Genomic DNA, 14,068 nt, shown 5'->3' with positions numbered 1-14,068 from the left:
AACTCTATATTTTAAAATGGGTTCTCTGGTTGTTGAGCTAGCTCAGATGGTAAGTGCTGAAACCAGCATGAACAATCTACCTGCAGCCCCAGCGCTCAGGACATAGATGGGATCCCAGAGCAAGCTGGCTAGCTAGACCAGGTGAATGAATCGGTGACCGAGTGAAATTCAGAGTGTGTGTAATTGATAGGGGTACAGACATATCATAGACCAATGCCTCAGCCCCATGAAGTGGCAAAACCTTCCCCATGTGAGGTTCAAGAGGGACGGCAAAGCCTTCTTCCCACCCACGTGCAAATGCTGACAGTATAGCTTTTTCCCATGGGTATTCACAGCCTAAAGACTGCTACCCTAGAGACTGTTCCCACTGAGGTTAGGTAAGCCTGTCTCCTCGCTCAGCTGTATATAATATCCCTGATGTCCTGTGTATCTGTATGTAATAATCTCTCTTCCATGTGCAGCTGTACATTAATAAACAGGCCGCGCCTCCCAGGTGCCACAGCTTCTCCATCAGAGAGCCCAGGCCACCCAATCCCAGCTTTCCATTCTCTTGCTACCTCAGTGAGGTCAATTCTGGTCAGGGTTGCGTGACCCAAGGCATGCAAAGAGTTTGGCACCCAACCTCAATATGTAGAGCATGATGGGAGAAGACTTAACATCAACCTCTGGCTCCACACACACACGCACACTAGTGCATGAACACACACATGCACCCACACTCACCCACATACATACATGCACACACAGAAGCATACGGTACCACAAAATGCTTTTTAAAAAAAAAAGATAAAAATAAAAATGAGACCTCGAGTCACATTATTCATTTTGACACATTCCTCGGGCAATAGGTGTCTGTTTTTATTGTAAATGTTTTAACTAGCTAGCGATGTGTCATATTTTCAGTGGTAAAAGTTAAAAAAATAATATAAAGGAAAGAAAAGGTATCGAATGATGTGTGGCCTCTCAGCTAGTTCATATACTGGAACCTAGTTTTAAATTTTTCCCACACTGATTCAGAATCTTACTTTCCCAACAAAAACATACACCACCTAAGGCAGAACATATTGTATTTGTTTTCATTGACCTGGATGAAAATGAGGAAAACTTCTGTGAGAGCTCCTTTCTGAAGTACAGCTCTAAAAAAAGACTCAGCTCAGGCTGGGTGGGTGGCGCAGGCCTATAATGCCAGCATTGGAGAAGCGGAGGCAGGAGGACCATGAGTCCTGAGCCTCAGAGACAGCCTTTGTTGAGACAAAGCAAAAAAACCCAGACACACACAAATCAAGGGGTCGAGGATTAGGCATTGAGATTGAGCCTTGGTTTTCAGGAAAAGAGAGATAAAAAGCTGTAAGTATAACTGAAATCATGTTCTCATCCTCCATGGTTTCCAAAATTGTCTAAAAATCTGCCTTACAGACAATTTTCAACCCCTTCTTTCTTGCATGATTGCACAGCTAACCCCCACTATGCGAGCAGCGTGCGTGCCCAGTCACACAAGCGTACACACTCTCTTCCTTTGTGAACAAAAAGTTGTATCACTGATTTTGAACATCTGTACAGTCACCAAAATTTCTCACCTCTTTTAGGTTACTGCCATAACTAAGAGATAACTATATCTAAACTGAAACAATATGAGAAAAGTTAGGATAAATCCTTCTCCCTCCTCCCAATCCTCAAAGTCTACAAAGAAATGGGTGATTTGCAAAGCAAGACTCCTGCTCAGGGAGTTTCTGCTCTAACGATGTCAACATTTACATAATGGTTCTCTGTGATGAGACATTTGCCAACAGTGTGCTTACTGGAGCCTTACTTACAGTGATTGTGTGAAATTATCGAGATACAGAAGTTCTCTCATCTCTGCTCTTTTGACTCAAGAAAGTACTGGCTCAAATGTGGCCACAGACAGCTTGAAGCCACAGTTTGAAAGGGGGGAACTTTTTATCCCCACCCCAAGTGATTGCTCCAAGCAGAGCCACTACCAGGTCAGCTGTTCTGCCTAGAAGTTTTAACTTAAAAAAAAAAAAAAAAAGTAACGTTCTTGTTGTGCTTTTAACCATATGGCTCTGGCAACTCTCACTGTGGCGTCATCTCTGATTGTTTTCTGCGTTCATCCCCACCGTACACACACCATTAGTTATCACTCTTGCCAGCCAGCCGCGTGGAGGGCAGGCCAGGAATTGCCTCAGTCTCTGCGGGCTTCTGGCTTCCGTAGGTGAGTCCTGCGGCTTTTTTTCACTGCTGTTCAGCAGGTTACTGTCTTCTGTCGGCTCATTTCCATCCGCACCCTTGAGGTTCACGACTCTCTCCTCCTGTATTTAAAACAAAATTTTCAATCTTTAAAACTTTATTTTCACATGTCATTTTGCTATTGGCTTCTCAAATATCAAATCAAATATCAAATCAAACTGCCTTTATTAGAACTGAGGATAATAACTTATAAACAACACACAACTTTATTACTAACAAGTCACCTAGTACTTAGAAGAAGAACCATTAAAGAATATTTAATAATAAGTCCCTGTGTTTACATTTTTAAGTGCTTGTATCACATAAACATAAAGTTACATAGTTCAATACCAGGCCCCAAAATTGGTACAGTTAAGACATAATTCAAGTAAATGTATATTAAAGTGATTTAAGAAAGGGGAGAAGGGACAGAAAGAGAGCAAGGGAGGCAGGCACACAAAATAGTATAAAAAGAGGTTCTCAATCTGTGGGTCACGAGCCTTTGTGGGTCGAAAACCTTGTCTCAGGGGTCGTGTAATGTCATTAGAAAACATAGACATTTACATTACAGTTCATAACAGCAGTAAAATTACAGCTATGACATAGCAACAAAAATAATTTACTAGTTGGGAGGTCATCACAGCATGAGGAACTGTATTAAATTGGTCTCGGCATTAGGCAGGTTGAGAACTACTGAACTAGGGCTTAGGTTAGGCCAAGAACACAAAGCATAATGTCTGCCAGTTCATAGCTAAGGTCACTGATGGCTGGCCCTACCTGAGGTTGGCAAAGAGCCTACAAAATCACATTATCTACCCTGATGTACATGAGGATGGAAGATAAGCATGAGGAGGATTTCTCTTTCCTTTTTTGGATACAGGGTGCATCCCTCTTCTGAGTGCCGGTATTTCAAGAGTGCGTCACCTGGCCGTTCCAGGAGAACTGTTAGTCAACTGGTGAAGAGTGAGGAGAAATGAGTCTGTCTGTTTGGAAACCATAGTCATGTGCTTAAGGAAACCGCTGGGACTTCCTGCCTTTGACTGGAGGTTTTACCTGTAGTTCATGATGCAGAGAAGCCGGGTGAGGGGTCTCCTTGGGTGGCTTTGAACACTGACTTTCAACTGTCTTATCCTCATCCTCCATATCTTATAATTTCCAAGATGATGATTCAGGGATAAGGGCCCAGATCTGGTCTGAAGGAAACACAGCATAGACAGCGTACTGAAGACAGTTGAAAGTAAATGAGTAAATACACTTTTTTCTTTCGTTAGGACCCTGAGGGCAGACCCACAGTGAGTCACCTTTTCCTTGCTGACCTGTTTTAGAGTCCAACATATTATCTTCATTCTTGTCTAGTTTTTGGCTGCTCTTGAAATAAACCCGTGTTGTCCTATCACAACCTAATTCTTTTCCCATCATTCCTTGATAATAATGCTTTGAAACACACACAAAGCTTTATCACTCCTAGATTGTCCTAGCTAATGGGCCGACTCCACAAGCAGGACCTACCTCTCAGGTAACTTTCCAGTGTTGATACCAGAACTGAATCACCAGAGGAAACCTCTTCTGACCCCATTATTTTCTGAGGGACGAGAGTCACTTTTTCCTGCCTTGTCTACACTTCTGTATTGTTGTGATTGCTGCAGTAAGATTTTTTTTTCTCATGTGGAACTTTGAGTGCATTTAGAGAAGAATCTGTGCAATTCTGAAACTTTGGAGAGAAGAAAATTATATGGTTTGCGTTGGCGATAATAACTTTCTTGGATATATTCTGCACTCATTTTTTTTGGATAACTTAATTCCATTTGCCACAATTTGAGATCATTTTCTGTTTCTGTGGTTTTCAGAGCAGGTGAGGAGGCACTTGGGAATTTTTTTACAGCAGTTTTCAAATACTTTTAAGACAGAAATATGGCTTCAAATGAAACAAAATCCTTAAATTCAACAAATGGAACAGATGACAGCGGGTCTGCGAGATTCTTGTCCTTCTCAAGAGTCAGGTGAGTTGACTTTGAGAAAGTCTCTATAAATGTATTTTTTTGCTAACATCAGACATTTGTTAAACAAGCCTTCTATTCTTCAGCTTAATTTTAAAAACCAATCTAAATGCTTAAAATTACTTCCTGCACTATTTAAATGAACAGGACAGAGCTATAAAGTTGCAAATGTCAAGTAAAACATGCTTTCCTTCTATGACTTCAACACCACTGAGAGATCTCTACATGGGCAGAAACTAGTCACTTTCCTCACTTTTAAGATTTTGTTTTAAATTATGTGTATGTGTGTATCTGTTTATACACATGGGTGCAGGTATCCTCAGAGGTCAGAAGAGGATATTGGATCCCACAAAGTTGGAGTTACAGACGGTTGTGAGCCACCTGGTGTGGGTGCTAGGAACCTGTCTTAGTTACACGTCTATTGATGTGATGAAACACCATGACCAAGAAAACTTGTAGAGGAAAAGATTTAATTAGAGGCTTGCTTATAGTTTCAGAGGGTGAGTCCATGATGTGGGGGTGGGATGGCGAGAGGCAGGCAGGCATGGTGCTGGAGCAGTGTAGGACAGCTCCCAGCAGATTCGTAAGTTTTAGAGAGAGAAGGGCTGGTCCTGGCATGGGCTTTTGAAACCTTGAAGCCCACCCCAGTGACACACTTCCTTCAATAAGGCCATACCTCCTAATCCTTCCCAAACAGTTCAACTAACTGAGGACCAAACATTCAAATATATGAGCCTATGAGGGCCATTCTTGTTCAAACTACCACAGAACTCAGCTCATGTCTTCAAGAACAGCAGTGCAGACTTGTGATGGTTTGTATATGCTCTGCCCAGGGAGTGGCACTATTAGAAGGTGAGGCCCTGTTAGAGTAGGTGTGTCACTGTGGGTGTGAGCTTTAAGACCCTCATCCTAGCTGCCTGGAAGCCAGTATTCTGCTAGCAGCCTTCATATGAAGATGTAGAACTCTTAGTTCTTCCTGCACCATGCCTGCCTGGATGCTGCCATGTTCCCGCCTTGATGATAATGGACTGAACCTCAGAACATGTAAGCCAGCCCCAATTAAATGTTGTCCTTATAAGAGTTGCCTTGGTCATGGTGTCTGTTCACAGCAGTAAAACTCTAATTAAGACAAGCCTCTCAATGCTGAATCATCTCTTCAGCCCCAAGACTGGTTACTTTCTTATTTGTTGCATTAGTGAGTGACAGGAACATAAGTGTTTTTGTATAACCTAGAGACTATGTTAAAAACATGACATGTTGTTTTGAGCTAAGAATTTGTTTTGAAAAAAAAAAAAATATAAACTTGTTTTGACTTAGGAATGCTATTGTTGTAACAGGAGACAAATATTTGCACTGCTAACAACCTAACATGTTTTGGACTGAACGAAACAGAAAAATACTTAGGTGAGAATGTGCAAAATACCCCAAAGCTAAACACATGGTGAGTCTGATAAACCATGCACTGAAACACGCCAAGAGTTTAAGAACTCAAACTAGACAGTGGCCCCTGAGGATTGCACGGCTGTGCTCCAGAGACACTGTATGTCGATCCTCTGTTCTGGTTCTCATCTGTAAAAGGACTTTGAGACTGGCCTTGATGTGGCTCTGGCTTCCCAGGCTTCCCACAGAGGCCGGCCTGTCAGTGCTATGTGCTGGCTGCTGCTCTCAAGGACCTTCTGGGATTTCCAATAGTGCCATCCTCCAGCCTGCCATAGCTGCAAGACTTCAGTGCACACATAGGTGGAGACGACCAGCTCTGGAAGTGTTCTAGCCAGGGGAACCTTGTAGCAATTTTCTGCTCAACCAACTGTTTCTCTCTTGTAGACATAACGTTTTTGTGCACTGTGTAGTAAAGCTTATCTTTGTGTTGTTCAAATGCTGATTTCTCTGCCCTCATATCTCGTTTCAGTCTGGACACATTGTTGTAATGCTTAGGTCAAAAATCTCCTGTCTCAAGTTTGTGTAACCAGTTTTTACCATTTATTCTCTGTCTTGTCAATAAAAGCTGATCGATCACCCAATGGCTGGGCAGAAGGGAAAATAGGGGCAGAAACTTCTGTCAGTCAGGAGAGAGGAGGGAGAGAGAGGGGGAAGGTTGGAGTTGGAACCATGAGGAAGGGGGGTCTGCAGGCGATCTGCCATGGGGAGGAAGAATAAGTCCTTAAGAGCTCACCTGGACAATGGAAGCCCTCATTGTACCTATTGGGAGTATGGAATGGGGGTGTGTGTGCTATATTAGCATAGAGAGTTAAGGAAGGTCGGTGAACTGCACAGGTATTGAGATGCAGCTTGAAATAAGTCTTTGTTTCCCTGTGTGGTTATTGGGGATTAGAAAAGATAAAGAAATGCAGCCACCAGATTAATTTACAGTTTACATTTACATGAAACATTAATTTTATCCTTTCTCGGTGAGATGATTATTTACATAAGATTGCCATAACCTTTATATTAGCATGGCATTATAAGGAATGTTTGTGTTGAAAGATAGAAAAATCATAAGTTGATCCCCTGAACCCTACTCTTAAAAGCAAAGACATAAAAACCTGTAAGTCAAACACTGTGTTGCCTCAGTCCCAGGAAATTAGCTGACCATTTGAACAGATGGCCCTAACTAAACAAACCTTAAGATTCATGGTGTCAGGATGCTATGGGCCCGAGATTAGCCTGGCCGCACTTTGAACTAACAGCCCTGAGACAGATGGTGCCAGGATGCTAAAAGTTTGAGATAAGCCTGACCCCCTTGAACTGGAGCTCATGATATATAGTGTGAAACTACTTCGAAATAGCCAATTATAAAGTGACACACCATGCATCTTAGGAATTTGAGATCAAATGTATCGATGACCTAGTGACCTGTTCCCCCTCCTTCCCCCTTCCCTAACTCCACTCTCAGCCTTCCCCCTTCCCTAACTCCACCCCCACCTGGTTTGTAGATTCACCCTTAAAAGCTGTAAACTTCTTTTGTTCGGGGCTGCAGAATCCCTCGGCCCCTGCGTGGGCTGGAAGGGAGGACAGCCCTGGCTAGCCAGTAAACCTCTTGCGTTTGCATCAAGATGTGTTTCTCGTGAGTGATTTGGGGTGCGTCTGCAGTTCTCCACGGATCGTGAGTTCTTTTTCTAGTGGGCCTTAGAGTGTGAATAAACTAAGCATTTTTGAAAGGCAAATCAGTGTACATCTTGATAGCTGAGTGTGTCACGGCCCAATGGCTGTGTTCTCTTCAGTTGCTTTCCTTGTTGTGCCAAAACATCAGACATAAACAGCACGAAGAAGGAAGGATTTATCTGAGCTCCTGGTTTCAGAGGCATCAGTCTCCTGTAGCAACTGGGAAGGAGAGGGAGGGCCAGGGCAAACTGGAGAGCAGAGTGAAAGAATGAGTATGTGTGCAGGAGAATACAGCATCCAGAGTTATTATATAGACCTGTCTCAAGTAAGTGTGTGCATGTGCATGTGTGCGTGATGTGTGTGTGTAGAATAAGAGGCTGCAGGAACATCTTGTTCCAGTCCCTTCTGCAATGTCAGGTGGTGATGCTTCTCCTTCCTTACAGCACACCTGTGCTCTGCATGAGGATGCAGTAAGAAGGTGCTGGCCTGTAAACTGCGAGCAAGCTCTCACCAGACAGCAAATCTCTTAGAACCAGAACCTTGGAATGTCCTGCCTCAAGAACTGTGAGGAATAAATATCCACTATTATACTAATATATGATTCAGCTTTTAGGATTTTTGTTACAGCAGCATGAACGAATTGTCTGTTGGGATGCTCTTGTGTTGTATCCATTCATGACCTCAGCTGCTCATTAAGTATTCTCCAGTGAGTGTTCTACATTTGGTGGTCGCCCATTCAAGTGTTGAAACAGGAGGTTCACACATCTGCTTTGTTGGTTTTCCCTTGTTTGTTTTGAGGAAGCTCAAGTTACCTGGCCCTGCATTCAGCATCCTCTTGCTTGACCCTCCTCAGTGTGCCAACATACCAGGCTCCCATATGAAGTGTCCATGTGGAACAAATATTCTAGCTCTGGGTTCTGCTCATCAACTCAATTTACTGTTCACACCTCCAAAGGTCCCCTACTCAGCAGTGAAAAATTTAGGTCAGGACACAGAGGAGGTTAAAACTCTCCTTGAGAACAGTTGAAATGGCAACAAATGCTTCCCTTTGTGAGAATGATCTTCTCTGAGAGATCTAGGTGTGTCAACCACAGGAGGCCAAGCCTAACAAAGGAAAGCACCTGTTCTGTTATTTGGTTTATTGTTCTGGTGATTTTGTTAATTTAAAAATGTAAAACACCAATGAGCTATAACATAGAAGAAAATGCTACCCAAGGAAGGACCTGATTCTTGCCTCTCTGTACTTTATCTTCCTTCCAAAGGCAACATTTTTAATTGCAAATTTAACATATGAACCAATATATGTTATAGATATGGCTTACTGCAAATCTAAAAGCCACTGGTTCAAATATGACAGTGGATCGATCTCTTGCTTGGCTCTAGTGACAGAGTCAGGATTAGTCTGAATCAGTGTCTATAACATTATTCTTTTTCAGATTTTGGTTTAGGGCTATGAAAGGTTCATGCCAATGATTAAATATATTTCTTTTCAGTAAAAATAAAGGAGGAAAAGCTTAAAATTTGATCTTTAAGTGCCTGTCGTGTTAGGGGGAAGCTTTAGTCGATGAAGGTTCCGTGTGTCTTGGAACATTAGCAGCCAGTCTTCATTCACTCATGGAGAAAAAGTCAAGACTAGCCAATCACAGACAGCACTGGGCTGCTGAAAACACCCGAGACCACCACCCCTCAGTTGCCATGTTCTGTGAGAAAGGGAAATCTTTTATTTTTCAAGGGTGTTTTGAAAAAAAAAAAAAAAAAACTGTTACTACGGCCAAAACATTTGGGCAACCACAACAGGTTAATTTGCCTCAGAACCAGGTCTGAGAATTTCAGGTGAGAAGCTGTGTTCAATCACTTTTGGTCAACATATGTATAGCTTCATCACACATTGTAAAAAAAATCTCGATAGAGAATCTGTGGTCAAAGTGCCGGGGTAGTCATGAGATGCTGGACTCAAACCCTGAAAGACGATGTCATTTTCGGATAAAGAAATTGCAGGAGTAAGGGTTACGTGTGAAGTGAATGCTTGTGAGAGGAATTCTGTGTGCTGTATTTAACTAGGACATGGCAAGGTACACAATGTGAACAGTCCGAGGAAGTGACCTCTAGACCTAAATCCATAGCTTCACTTCCTGTGTCACAAAAACGAACAAACAAACAAATAAATAAATAAATAACCAAAAACCAACAGGAGTTTAGGTTTAGATGGTTCTAGGCTCCATGAACAAATCGGAAATCACTCCAGGTGTTTTAAGCAGGAAGCTATGCTAAAAAGAGAGGTAGTTGATTCTGAGGTTTTTGAAGTGTCTAGAATAGCAGGGTCTAGGCTGGGCCCTCAAGGATGAACCCCAGAATACTAGCAATGACCATTAAGAAATAGTCTATTTTTGCCACAGGCAAGCGTTTCCACAGGGTGTGTGAAATTCAAGAACACCACTATAGCTGTAATTAGAGAAGCTGGGATCTGGCTTTAATTTGCATAGGACAAGAATATGTCTGTGGTGGTTTGAATGTGAATGGACTCTGGAGGCTCATACATTTGCATACTTGGTCTCCAGTTAGAACCTAGTAGGAAGGATTAGGAAGTGTGGCCTTGTTGGAGAAAGCTGGTCACTAAGTCCTGGTTTTGAGGTTTCAAAAGCACTCGCCATTGCCAGTGTGTCTCTGCCCCTTAGTGTATTTCAAGAGAGTTTTCAACTACTATTCCAGCTCCTGTCCACCTGTGGCTGCCACACTCTCTGTCATGATGATTACTGACTTTAACCCTCCGAAACTGTAAGCACCCCCAAACCTCTTTGTTCTATGAGTTTCCTTGGTCATGAAGTCTTATGACAGCAGTAGAAAAGTAACCAAGGGGCCGGAGAGATGGCTCAGTGGTTAAGAGCACCGACTGCTCTTCCAGAGGTCCTGAGTTCAATTCCCAGCAACCACATGGTGGCTCTTAACCATCTGTAATGGGATCTGACATCCTCTTCTGGTGTGTCTCATACAAATAAGACAGCTACAGTGTCCTCACATAAATAAAATAAATCTTTGAAAAGAAAAGAAAAGAAACCAAGACAGTGTTCAATGACCTCCCTCATCTAACTTTTGAAACAGGGTCTCACTATGTGACCTTAAGCTGGCCTTAAGCTCTTCTAGTTCTGCCTCAGTCTCCGGGAGAGTGGGATTACAGGCCTGCTTCACTGTGAGTACCCCTACCTTACCCCAACTCTCATACTCCCAACTGCCTCCTGTCAACCACGAGAGAGAGGACTTAACACTGAAAACCTGAGTCTGCAAGTCTCAGTGGACAGGGGCCCCAGCACCAGCACCTTTGGAGACTCAAACATATCATCTGCTTAATAAACTCTAGATGTACACCCAAACTCAACCAGAAGAAAATCTGTGGACAAGAATTTGTGCAAGAAGCTAATGAGTGTCAATTTCCACATTCATACAGAAACTTTGCATGTCAGATCCAGAACCTAGGCCTGGGTCACTATCACTACTAACACCTCTGGCTTGCTTCTGTCTTTTCTTTTCTTTTCTTTTCTTTTCTTTTCTTTTCTTTTCTTTTCTTTTCTTTTCTTTTCTTTTCTTTCTTTCTTTCCTTCCTTCCTTCCTTCCTTCTTTCCTTCTCCTCCTCCTCCTTCTCCTTCTCCTCCTTCTCCTTTTTCTCTTCCTCCTCCTCCTCCTCTTCTTCCTCCTCCTTCTTTATACATTGTTTCACTATATAGCTCTGGCTGTTCTGGAACTCACTCTGTAGGCCAGGTTGGCCTCAAACTCACGGTTGGCCTCAAACTCACAGAGATCCACCTGCTTCTGCCTCCCCAGTGCTGGGATTAAAGGTGTAATCTGGTTCATTCATTTCATTTTTTCTATCTTCAGACACACCAGAAAAGGGCATCAGATCCCATTAGAGATGGTTGTGAGCCACCATGTGGTTGCTGGGAATTGAACTCAGGGCTCCTAGCTGCTGAGCCATCTCTCCAGCTCCCCTTCTGACTCATTCTGAATTCCTCCTGTGGGTGTTCCAAAAGTGCTGAGAATATAGCTGATGGGGTTGTAACCCTAAAGACTTTTTATGCCAGAAAACATATAACATGCCCCAGTCAGTGGGCTGGTGAATTTTTTGTCAACTTGACATAAACTAGAGTCATCTAGAAAGAGGAAAGCTAAATTGAGAAAATGCCTCCATCAGATTGGCATGTAGACAAGTGAGTGGGACATTTTCTTGACTAATGTTTGTTGAGGGGTGGGGCCCAGCCCACTGTGTGCAGGACCACCTCGTGGTGGTCTTGGAGCCTATAAAAAGGCAAACCGAGGGAGCCATAGGGAGCAAACCAGTAGGCAGCATCCCTCTATAGCTTCTATTTAGTCCCTGCCTTCAATGTCTACCACAAATTCCCTTCACAACGGACTGTGAGCCTGTGATAGGAAATAAATCTTTCCTCCCCAGGTTGCTTGTGGTCCCGGTGTGTATCATAGCAACAGAGGGCCACTTTGCCCACATCCCCAGAGCAGCATGCATGCTGAGGACCTAAGGTCTTGTTTAGGCATACTCTCATTCCAGAACTGCATTCTGAACTCCTGTAGTATGGAAACGGTATGCAATCCACATTTGTATTCCCTGTGCCTGCTTAGCTTAGAGAAGACATTCAGGTGTCTGCTGAACTTTCAAACCTTTCATTCAGAAATGAATCGGTAATCCAGTATCCAAGAGAGGACCATGCAGCATCTGTAACTGCTAAGAGGCGGGGTTATCTCTGAGGGAATGGGTCTTTTAGGAAAAACAGAGTAGACCTGTGTGGGGCACCTGCTCCAAGATGTCTGCTGGTGCTGGTTTCTCGCTGGGAGGTTAAAGCTTCTTGCCTTCATGTTTTGGTGAAATGAATCTCACCAGAGTCTCCAGCAAGTGTGAGACAAGAGGCTGATGCCTGGCAAGTAAAAGAGCTACATACAGCTCACGTACTCTGAGCGGTGTCTAGACTTGAAGATTCTCAGCACCCTGAGGTGCTACCCAGTTCAAAAATTGAGAGATAAAACAGCAACAAAAACAGAGGAAACCCCCCGCCCCCGCTCAAACTACCTATAATTGTAACACACACACACACACACACACACACACACACACACACACACACACACACACACTCACACACACACGTACCAGCTATGCGCATGGGTGGCTTGCTGGGTGCTACTCACATCATTGCTGGCAGTCTCCTGCGCAGGCCTCCCGGCTTCCGTTGAGTGGGAACTGAGGCTGGGTCAACCGAGGCTTGCTAGGTTGGGGCGGCGCTGTGGCTGGGCGGCCGCGGAAAACCGGGAGGTCCAGCGGCGCGGCTCGGGGCGGGGCGGGGCAGACGGAGAGGGGCAGGGAGGGGCGGGCGTGGCGTGGCGGGGCGTGGCACACTCCCCGGGTTCAGGGCTCTGCTCACTCAGCCAGAGGGAGGCCCCGGCCCACGCACCCCAGCTTCCCGCAGCCTCTGGCCCGCCACCTCACAAGGCTCTCTCACTGTCCCCCAGTCTCCTAAATTCTGTAATCCGACGTCAATTCCAGGACTCTCAGAGTATCTTCTCACTGGCAGTGGAGAGGCAGGGTGCTTTCCTTCAGGTGACAAATGGCGGAGAGAAACCTTGGAGCAGCGTCTGTCATTGTGAGCCTCTTGCTATGCTATTTTACTGTAACGCTCCGTTCCATCAGCCATTTAATTTTTTATTTGTGACTTCCAGTTTGGTGTCTTCCTTTCCTACCTTCCCCTCACCCCCCGCCCCCCCCCCCCCCGTTTAAATTAGAGTTGGAGTTTGTTAGATTTTAAATAGTAGGGGTAAGGGGATGAAATGCCCTCAGGCAGAAAGACACATCCAAGTCCAAGTATGGGTTTGTGGGCATCTCAAAGGAGAGTTGCTCTTATCCCGTACCTGGTTTCTCTCTTTGAGTAAGTCTAAGTTCAGTCTCGGATTTCAGGCATGCAGGTATGTGAAGTAAACTTCTATCTCAGACAGAAATCCTCCGAATGAACCTAGGTTCCATCCAGTACCCTGCCTCAGGAAATGAAATGATTCTTTTCCTAAAGCGAACTCATTTTCTAAAACTGGCAAAAATTTCCATTCTCACCGGCTTCCTCTTTCTGCAGGACTAAGACATATTTTCCTTTCCCTCCGTTGGTCATATGATGTCCATTTGATATGTCTTGATTTTATTGGCATGAGTGGAAAATATTGAACCTTTTGGCTAGATTCATCCTGGTTTCATTGCTTATAGCGTCTGAGCTCTGACAGAAGTAACTGAACATCTCTTGCTCTTGGAATCTATGTTGCAGCGTTCATTGTGTTTAAATGAACTCATTTGTTTTTTAACTGTGTGAGTTTCTGCTCGTAACACACATTATTCTCTACTCCTGAAGGAACTCTGGCCAGCTCAAGTGTGGCAAGCCTGGCTCTGGCAGGCCTCGCCCTTCTCTCCCATTCCCTCTGCCTTGCTCAAAACTGTTAGATTACATTCCTAAAGATAGCCAGCAAGGTCTGTTCCCTTATTTGGCCAGTTCCTCCTCCCAAGGCTGACTACCAAGGTCCAGCTACCAAAGTATTGAAGTACAGCAATCAAAAGCCCCTTTGGCTCATCTAATGAACATGCCCAATTAAAATTTAACACTTCATCCTAACATGAGGTTTCCCCTTGTACCTTTATAAACTGTCATTTTCCTATGTGCCACATCTGTCTCCCCTCTATCCAGAGGCAGTCCTTTGTCCCCTTC

General features: G+C 44.0%; 1 protein-coding gene across 4 annotated transcripts in view; it reads right to left on the bottom strand.

Annotated features, from left to right (window-relative positions):
- Positions 1 to 12,674, bottom strand: part of Slc9b2 (solute carrier family 9 member B2) — a 32,441-nt gene extending 19,767 nt beyond the window's left edge. For 2 of the 4 annotated variants that reach the window (XM_034499398.2, XM_034499395.2), the window contains exons 1-3: positions 12,516 to 12,674; positions 3,280 to 3,419; positions 2,129 to 2,309 (exon numbers count right to left, since the gene is read on the bottom strand). In XM_034499398.2, the coding sequence (XP_034355289.1) occupies positions 2,129 to 2,309; positions 3,280 to 3,369 (271 nt within the window). In that variant the 5' untranslated portion in view covers positions 3,370 to 3,419; positions 12,516 to 12,674. Of the gene's footprint in view, positions 1 to 2,128; positions 2,310 to 3,279; positions 3,420 to 3,735; positions 3,938 to 12,477 lie in introns of all 4 variants that reach the window. The other 2 variants (XM_076933275.1, XM_034499396.2) reach the window with 2 other exon arrangements.
- Between the last annotated feature and the right edge of the window lie 1,394 nt (positions 12,675 to 14,068).

The sequence above is a fragment of the Arvicanthis niloticus genome, chromosome 4 (genome assembly GCF_011762505.2).
Source record: "Arvicanthis niloticus isolate mArvNil1 chromosome 4, mArvNil1.pat.X, whole genome shotgun sequence".
In the NCBI taxonomy this organism is placed as follows: domain Eukaryota; kingdom Metazoa; phylum Chordata; class Mammalia; order Rodentia; family Muridae; genus Arvicanthis; species Arvicanthis niloticus.
The sequence above is the reverse complement of the archived record's forward strand: the minus strand, read 5'-3'. Positions and strand labels throughout refer to the sequence as shown.